This window comes from Tupaia chinensis, unplaced genomic scaffold (assembly GCF_000334495.1).
Source record: "Tupaia chinensis unplaced genomic scaffold, TupChi_1.0 Scaffold000539_1, whole genome shotgun sequence".
NCBI classification, from domain to species: Eukaryota; Metazoa; Chordata; class Mammalia; order Scandentia; family Tupaiidae; genus Tupaia; species Tupaia belangeri.
The window spans coordinates 613,678-622,094 of record NW_006160052.1 but is presented as its reverse complement, the minus strand read 5'-3'; the positions used below and the strand labels follow the sequence as shown (position 1 = coordinate 622,094).

General features: G+C 37.8%; 1 protein-coding gene across 6 annotated transcripts in view; it reads right to left on the bottom strand.

The window, feature by feature from the left end:
* Window positions 1-8,417, bottom strand: part of CC2D2B (coiled-coil and C2 domain containing 2B) — a 141,351-nt gene that overhangs the window by 126,980 nt on the left and 5,954 nt on the right. For all 6 annotated transcript variants that reach the window (XM_006157315.1, XM_014591193.1, XM_014591191.1 and 3 more), the window contains exons 3-5: window positions 5,696-5,756; window positions 2,050-2,120; window positions 1,595-1,660 (exon numbers count right to left, since the gene is read on the bottom strand). In XM_006157315.1, coding sequence (XP_006157377.1) covers window positions 1,595-1,660; window positions 2,050-2,120; window positions 5,696-5,756 — 198 coding nt within the window. The remainder of the gene's footprint in view (window positions 1-1,594; window positions 1,661-2,049; window positions 2,121-5,695; window positions 5,757-8,417) is intronic.

The window sequence follows — 8,417 nt, the reverse complement described above, 5'->3', positions numbered from 1 at the left end:
TTCTTTCTGGTGAGTGTACGTGCCCTTTGGCAAAAAATAAATAATAATAATAATAATAATTTTAAGTGGCATATTCTTAGTTATAAACTTGCTGATAAGTTCTCATTATTTAATTCTATAAAGTCTGAATCTTTGAAATGTAAATCACATCACTTTCTTACACATATATGTATTAAAATGAACTACTTTAAGGATATTTGGGAAAGGAACCGATTCTACAACAAAACTGAAGATGCATAGCCACCATAATTTTTTTATAAATAATTTAATTATAAATAATTAAAAATATGTATAATACAAAAGCATATCTTACTTATATCCTGTTTGCATTTACAATTTAGTGATCACATTTTTAAAATGTTTTTGCCGTAAGGCTGTATGCTCACCAGAGAGAGACAGAGAGATAGAGATAGGAAAAGTGAGAATCCCCCAGCAGGGATGGCCACACCGCAGACCTGCTGTCTTCTCCTCCAGTCTCTTCTTGAGATTGGGCCATACACAAACACACCCAATATAATTTTCAAGTTGGTGGGTCTGGGACTCGATGTGCAGCCAGCCATGTGGGACTCCAGTGCCTTAACCACCCTGCCACCTGCTGGCCCCTGAAATCCTTGCTATAGCTACTTAACCTGTACTCTAAATAATACAACTCGCCCTCATGAGTTGTTTTGTCATTTCAGTTTTCAAATTATGTGATAATGTGCTGAGTTTTAGAACAAAATCTGTAAGTTGGGGTCACCTATAATATTGTAAAAACCATTATTGGGAAAATATTAGACTGAGGTGGCTCTAGGACCCTGAATTCCTATGTAAGTAAGCAAACTGAACCCAGCTCAGCATGAACCTAAAATTCACCAGCCAGAAACTGCCGACTAACCTCTACCTGGGGACTGTAAGGCTTCTGGTCTTTTTTGTTTTGGTTTGGTTTTTGCTATAGGGTACATGTGCTTGTCAGAAAGACAGACAGAAAGTTAGAAATCACTCCCAGAGGGAATGGCCATGCCACAATCCTTTCTCCTCCATTCTCCCCTTGGGATTTTGGGCATGCACACACACACGCCCGGTATGAGTTCCAAGCTGCCAGATTTGAGACTTGAACTGCAGGCAACTACATGGGAGTCCAGTGACATAATCATTATGCCCTCTGCTGGTTCTAAGGCTATTGTTTTCTAACCAATCAAAAATATCCTTTGCCTTGCTTCTGTGTACACTTTTTAAAGAGTTTTCCTTTTATGTACCTTCGGTAGGGCCCTAAGCACCTAGAGTCTGGCACTGACAAATCCATGACCTGCTGTCTGCGCAAATAAACTCTGAAATTCTAATGTGCCTAAGGCTTTTGAAAATATTTTATCATACTTCTTTAGGACAGAAGCTAATGCCGAGTAAGAACAGAGAATGACTACAAATGGGCATGAGGGGTCTTTTCCCAAGTGAAGAAAAGAGCCTAAAATTGGATTTTGGTACTGACGGCATGATTCCGTAAGTTAACTAAAATTGTAATTACTGAATAGTACAATTTAAATGGGCGAATTTTTGCTATCTAAAGAATACCTCCCTAAAATTGTTTTAAAACATTTTCAAAAAGTTTATTCACCTTAGACCACTGACATATCTTAGTATCAATGAACAGCTGAGTTGAAGACTTTTCCCCTTGATTAATCTGAAACATAAAATAAGTCAATTTTTACAGAAGTAGACATAACTGTGCTCATAAGTCTCTCATCCAAAATTGATAAAAACCGAGACATCTCAACGTTTTTCTTTAGAAGAGTTTACGTCTGTATGTGTGTATGTCTTTCTATGAGATGGCATATTTACTATGACCGAATCACTTAACTTTTCTTGGTTTTTGGTTTGACGTGATTGGATGTTATGAAACAAAATGAAAAAAAAAAAAAAAGAGAGAAAAAAAAACTTAAAAGTTTTTTGGAATTAAAGTGCTGTATTAAGAAAAAGCAAAATGTTAGCTTTATGACAAAGAAAAGCTTATTATGCTACAAGTTTCATTTAAACAGTAAATTTAAAAACAAAAAATTTTAAAAGCATTACCTTAGTATTTTTTAGCTTTCCTCTTACTTTGCCTCTCAACGTTTCTATTATGTTTTGATTTTCTTCTGCATCTAAATCACGAAACCAACATAATATAGAGTTCATAAAAATTTCTTTTCTTTAATAAAAAAAATTATTTACTTATTGTATTTGTTACTGACACTTTCTTTTCTTTAATAAAAAAATTATTTACTTATTGTATTTGTTACTATTATTATTATTTTTAATTTGACCAGAGAGAAAGAGAGGAAGGAAAAGTGAGAAAGCGAGCTGCCAGGTCAGGACTTGAACCTCGGTCACCCATGTGGGAGCCTAGCACCTTAAATACCGCACCACCTGCTGGCCCTGACACCTTCTTATAATTAATAGTAACAGCAGCAAAAGAAAAAGAAAAAGAAAACTTATTAACTACCTTAACTTCATGCATCTCTAAATATCCTACCACTTGTGAAGGCAGGAATCCCCCTGAGTACTTAGAACCTAAAACTAATGGATGTCCCTGCCTTCCCCTTCTCCGCCCGGAATAAATATTTGACCCATGGTCAGGAATGAATGTTGCTTTACCTTGGAATTTCTCTACTCTCTGTCACTGTCTTCAGCTGCTTTCTCAGCTAAGGGTCACAATCCTTTTTTGTAGTAGAGCATCAAAAAGCTCAGATAAACCAGTCTTTACATTTTCCCTAAATTATAAGAACTGTTTTCTGCTCATTCATAGCATGTCCCACCCGATGAACTGAAAAAAGAGAGACTGCATAGTCCCGTACCCAGTAAAAAATGGAGGGCACTTCTCATTTTGCATTGCATTTTGCTTTTTCTCTTCCTGTCCTGGAGTACTTAGAGGTTGCATGAAGATGGTAAAAATGAGGGTAAGCATAAAGCTAAATCACTAAAGAGCGTGAGAATCTTCACTCTTTTTAAGTGTTTTTAATTGCCAGAGGGCACATGCACTCACTAGAGAAAGATGGGGAGAGAGAGAGAAAAACTCTTCTGCCCCCAGCAGTGCACAATCACACCACCGTCCCTCCTCTTTCATTTCTCCACCCAGCTGGGATGTTGGACACGCACACACACATACCTGGTGTTTTTTAAGTTGCCAGGGCTGGCATTCAGACCATGGTTGGCCATGAGGGATCCTGGCTCCCTTAACTGCTCAACCTTAATACAGTATTCCGTGGTATAATTTAAAACTTACTAGTCAGTTTGCTCATACTCTAAGAACTAAGAATGCAGATGGCACATAATACATAATAGGTGTTCATTATATATCTGTTTGATCGATAAACCGGAGTAAACCATCACTTATGTATTTTTCTCCCTGAGATCTGGAACTTCTTGTAGCAGGTTCTGTATCCATGTATCTTTATAATATAACACAATTTCAAGCACAAGTGGACATTTTCTTTTTGAGAGACAAAAAGAAAAGGGAACTTTAATATATATATATATATATACATACAATGGGCTCCCATACAAACAACAAGCAAACAGAGACAGAACTGAAGAAAGTAATCACATTTACCACAGCCACGAAAAGTATAAGATTCCTAGGCATAAAACTAACCAAGGAAGCGAAGGACTTATAAAAAGAAAACTATGAAAATATTTAAAAAGAAATTGAAAAGGACACAAAAAAGTATAAGGACAACCCATGCTCCTGGATTGGGAGACTTAATAATAATCAAAATGGCGATCCTCTCCAAATTAATCTACATGTTTAATGCAATCGCTGTAATATTACAAGAGACGTTCTTCGCAGATCTAGAAGAGATCATCATAGAATTTGTCTGGAATCATAAAAGACCACGTATTGCCAAAGCCATCCTGTGCAAGAAGAGTGAAGTGGGTGGAATCTCACTTCCTGACCCCAAAATATATGACAAAGCTGTGATAATCAAAACAGCATGGTATTGGCACAAAAACAGACAAAAAAAAGACCAATGGAATAGAGTAGAGACCCCAGGAATAAACCCCCAAACATACAGCCAACTCATCTTTGACAAAGGGTACCAGTCAATCCAGTGGGAAAAGGAAAACCTCTTTAGCAAACGGTGCTAGAAAAACTGGGTACCCACCTACACAAAGATGAAGCTGAACCCCTTTCTGTCACCATTAGCAAAAATCAACTCAAAGTGGATCAAAGATCTAAACCTAAGACTGCAAACTATAAAACTACTGGTGGAAAACACTGGCGAAATTCTGGGAGACATCAGGGTAGGCAAAGACTTCTTAAGCAAGACCCCCAAAGCACAGGCAATAATCCCCAAAATAGCAAGTGGGATTACATCAGATTAAGGCGTTTCTGCACAGCAAATGACACAGTAATTAGTGTGAATTGACAACCCATGGATTGGGGGAGAATTTTTGTTAACGGGGCCTCAAATAAGGGAATGATAACCAGAATACACAGGAAATTCAAGTAGCTTACCTGGAAGAAAATGACTAATCCAATTAAAGGATGAGAAAATAAGCTGAATAAACAACTCTCTGAGGAAGACATACAAACAGCCAAAAAGCGAAAAGCAACAGAGATGCAGATCAAAACCACAACGAAATACCACCTAACCCCAGTCAGAATGGTGAAGATTAAAAAAAAAAAAAAAAAAAAAAAAAAAGGGGCGGGAGGGGGGAACTCTCATACATTGTTGGTGGGACTGAAAATTGATCCAGCCACTGTGGAGAACAATATGGAGGTTCCTCAAGTACCTTCAAATAGAACTACCATATGATCCAGCAATTCCACTCCTGGCTATCTACCCAAAGGGCAAGAGAACGTTCAGTCAGAAAAGCACTTGCATAGTTATATTTATTGTGGCATTATTCACAATTGATAAGACATGGAACCAACCCAAATGTCCACAAACAGATGAATAGATTGAAAAAGTGTGGCACAGATACTCTATGGAATACTATTCAGTCATAAAAAAACAAGGCCCTGGAATTGGACAGAAAGTGGATGAATATGCAAGAGAACGTTCAGTCAGAAAAGCACTTGCATAGTTATATTTATTGTGGCATTATTCACAATTGATAAGACATGGAACCAACCCAAATGTCCACAAACAGATGAATAGATTGAAAAAGTGTGGCACAGATACTCTATGGAATACTATTCAGTCATAAAAAAACAAGGCCCTGGAATTGGACAGAAAGTGGATGAATATGGAAGATCTCTTACTGAGTGAAGCAAATCAGGCTACGAGACAGAGATATTGTATGTCTCCACTTAACCTATACCAACTGTCTACACTTCATGGTAGAGTCTGAAAGACTAGAGGACATAAAAGCAATAAAAATTGTTACAGACACTTGACAAAAATGGAAGGAAATTAGGAGAGGGGAAGAGTACAGAAAGGGAAATTTGGGGAAATATGGAGAAGACATTTGTGTTACACAGATATGGTTTGTTGCCTGTTGGTAATGTCGTGCAGAGTAGTCTCAACTCGTCTGCTGTGTGGCATACATCACGTGGGGTAAAATCTCTTTACAAACTAAATCATGTATAATGATTAAATGGATAAATAATACTAATTTAAAAATAAATATAAAAAGAAATGTGCTCCCAGAAGAAACCCTAGCATAGGATTAATCATTTAAATCTTTAAAAAATAAAAAAGATTATCAGAGTAGTGGTATACTTATTGAGAACCTTTTTGGAGATGCGTATTTAAAAATTCTTCTACTGAAATGTTATCTATCTCTTCTGACATCTGTAAAAAAAAAAAAAGTGAAGAGGGTTAACTTGCATCTTTCTGTTTTGTCACTGAACACCTTTTCATATATTTATCAGCTCTTTGAACATCAATTCCTTTAAAATAGCAATTCATATCCTTTGCCTATTTTCTTAAATTTCATCTTTACCAATTTGTATGAGCTCAGCATAGGGTAGACTTTTATGTTAATAGATTTATCTCTGTAACATTTTTAAAAACGTTTTAATGATAAAATTCAATGGTTAGTTCTTAACGGGCACATGCTGCCTATCTCGTATACCTTTTAGGAGGGTCAAATGAGATCAGACATATATGAAAACAACTTGAAAGTCCCATGCTTTACCAATGTTAGCCGTTACTTGATTGATCACTCTGCAGCATCTGACAATGTTGAACATCCTTATTTTCTGAAAATATACTATGTGCTTGCCCTTGACCCTTATCGCTTATTCCTGAAAACTTTCAGTAGTCATACTTCTCCCAAAAGAATAAACCCGGACACGTGCCAGGCTTGGAAAGTGCACATATCCCCCGGTTTCCTAAATCTGTGTCTCTGCCACCAACTGCTCCCCGGTAAGATTTCTAGCTGCCTCCTGGTAATTCTAATTAAATGTCTTACACCACCAACAATAATTCAGCATGTTAACATGAGCGTTTCTTGGGACCAGCAGTTGTGTAGTGGCTGTCGCTGTACTCCCATGTAGTTGACCGTGGTTCGAGTCCTGGATCCAGCGGCTTAAACTCACGCTGGGCGCCTGTGGGGGTGTGCCCAAGATCCCGAGAGGAGAATGGAGGAGAAGGGATTGTGGCGTGGTCATCCCCCCCTGAGGGGTGATTTCTCACTTTCTGTCTCTGTGTCTCTCTATGTCTTTCTGGCAAGTGCACACACCCTATAGCAAAAACCGCTCAAAAAAAAAAAATCAGCATTTATTTTCCAGTTTTTAAAACTTCAATATTCTAAAACTAAACCATTTTAGCAATGTTAAATTTTTTTTTAGAATTATATGAAGTAGAGTTGTTTTTAGATATAAGTTTAAGAAATATAATAGCAAAGACCCCTGAAAAAACATCCACATATGCTAACCAAACTAGCAGCTGGAGTGCGAGGAGCAAGCAGACACGTGGAAGCTTTCCAATTACCATAAAAACATGGGTTCATGTCAAAACCAAACAAGGTTTTGACATGAGTATAATGGAAACATCATGAAGGACCAAGGCAACTGAATCTCTGCTCCTAACCCCATCTTCCTGACCCCAAATAGCTCACACAGGGTCACAGAAATCAGCCCTTACTGAACCTGCTACCTGGAGGAAGAAGCTCCTCTTTATAAATCTGAACTCAGTATCTCTTTCTGTGGATACCATGTTGCAAAACACAGCAGAGGAGAGAAGTTGTCTCAGAAGTACCTTATAGTAAGGAAGCACATGACCTTACAGTTGCAGAAACCTTCTCTAAGCAATTAGCCAAAAGTGAATATACCACCAAATGACTAAAATTCAGAGTACAGAGTGAGCAGCAGGGAGAAGTACAGAGCTGCGGAGAGCATGGCTCATCTCCTCACATACCTCTGAACTCGTAGTTGAAACCCCATAGCTCAGCCCAGGTGCACCTATACCCTAGAAACTGTGAGGCCTTTGTAACATCCAGTTTCAGAGTCAACAGTGCCCGTGTCTTGGTGATGGTCAGGGAAATGGAACTGCAGACAGATTGCAGATCACCTCCTCCCTCACACCTCTGAATGCTCAGAATTAACTCCAAAAAATTAAGAAATGTATAATCCATCAAATGACTGAAACCATCACAGAGGCACAAGAAATATGAAAACAAACAAACAAACAAAAAAAACAACAAGAAAATCTCTCTCCCCTGAGGGAAAAGAACAGCCCTTCATTATACACAGTAGTACAATGGAACTCGTGGAAATGTCCAATAGAGAATTCAGAATATTCAGTGACAACACTAGATGAAATGCAAGAGATGAGAGACAATGAACTCCCGAAGGTGCAAGAGAGAAGAGACAATGACTTGCAGGAAGTGAGGAGGTTATTTCACAATTTGAAAGAAGAAATACATACCTTTACATTAAAAAAAGAATCAAACAGAGCTGTTCGAGATGAAGGCTATAATACAGGAAATCAAAACCTCCCTTGAAAGTATTTAAAGCAGATCAGACCATGCATTAGATTGAATCTCAGATGCTGAAGACAAAACCTCTGACCTAGAAAAAAATTACCAAAAAGACTGAAAATATAACAACAAAAATATGAGCATAACATACGAGAAATGCTAGATACCATTAAGCACCCAAATAATCAGATCATCGGTTTCCCAGAAGGTGAAGAAACTAATAAGAGAATTGATAATCTATTCCATGAGATCCGGAAGAAAACTTTCCAAACCTAGAGAGGCATTCAAATACCCAGACCCAAGAAGTACAAAGGATCCCTAATAGAATCAACCCAAGAAGATCTTCTCCAAGGCACATCACAGACAGACTGGCTAAATCTACAGACAGACAAGATACTAAAATTGGCAAGAGAGAAAGGTCAGGTTTCGTACAAAGGCTATCCCATCAGGATAACAGCAGACCTCTCATCAGAAACAATGCGAGCAAGGAAAGAATGGGAAAATATATTCAAAGTGTTAAGGGAAAAGCA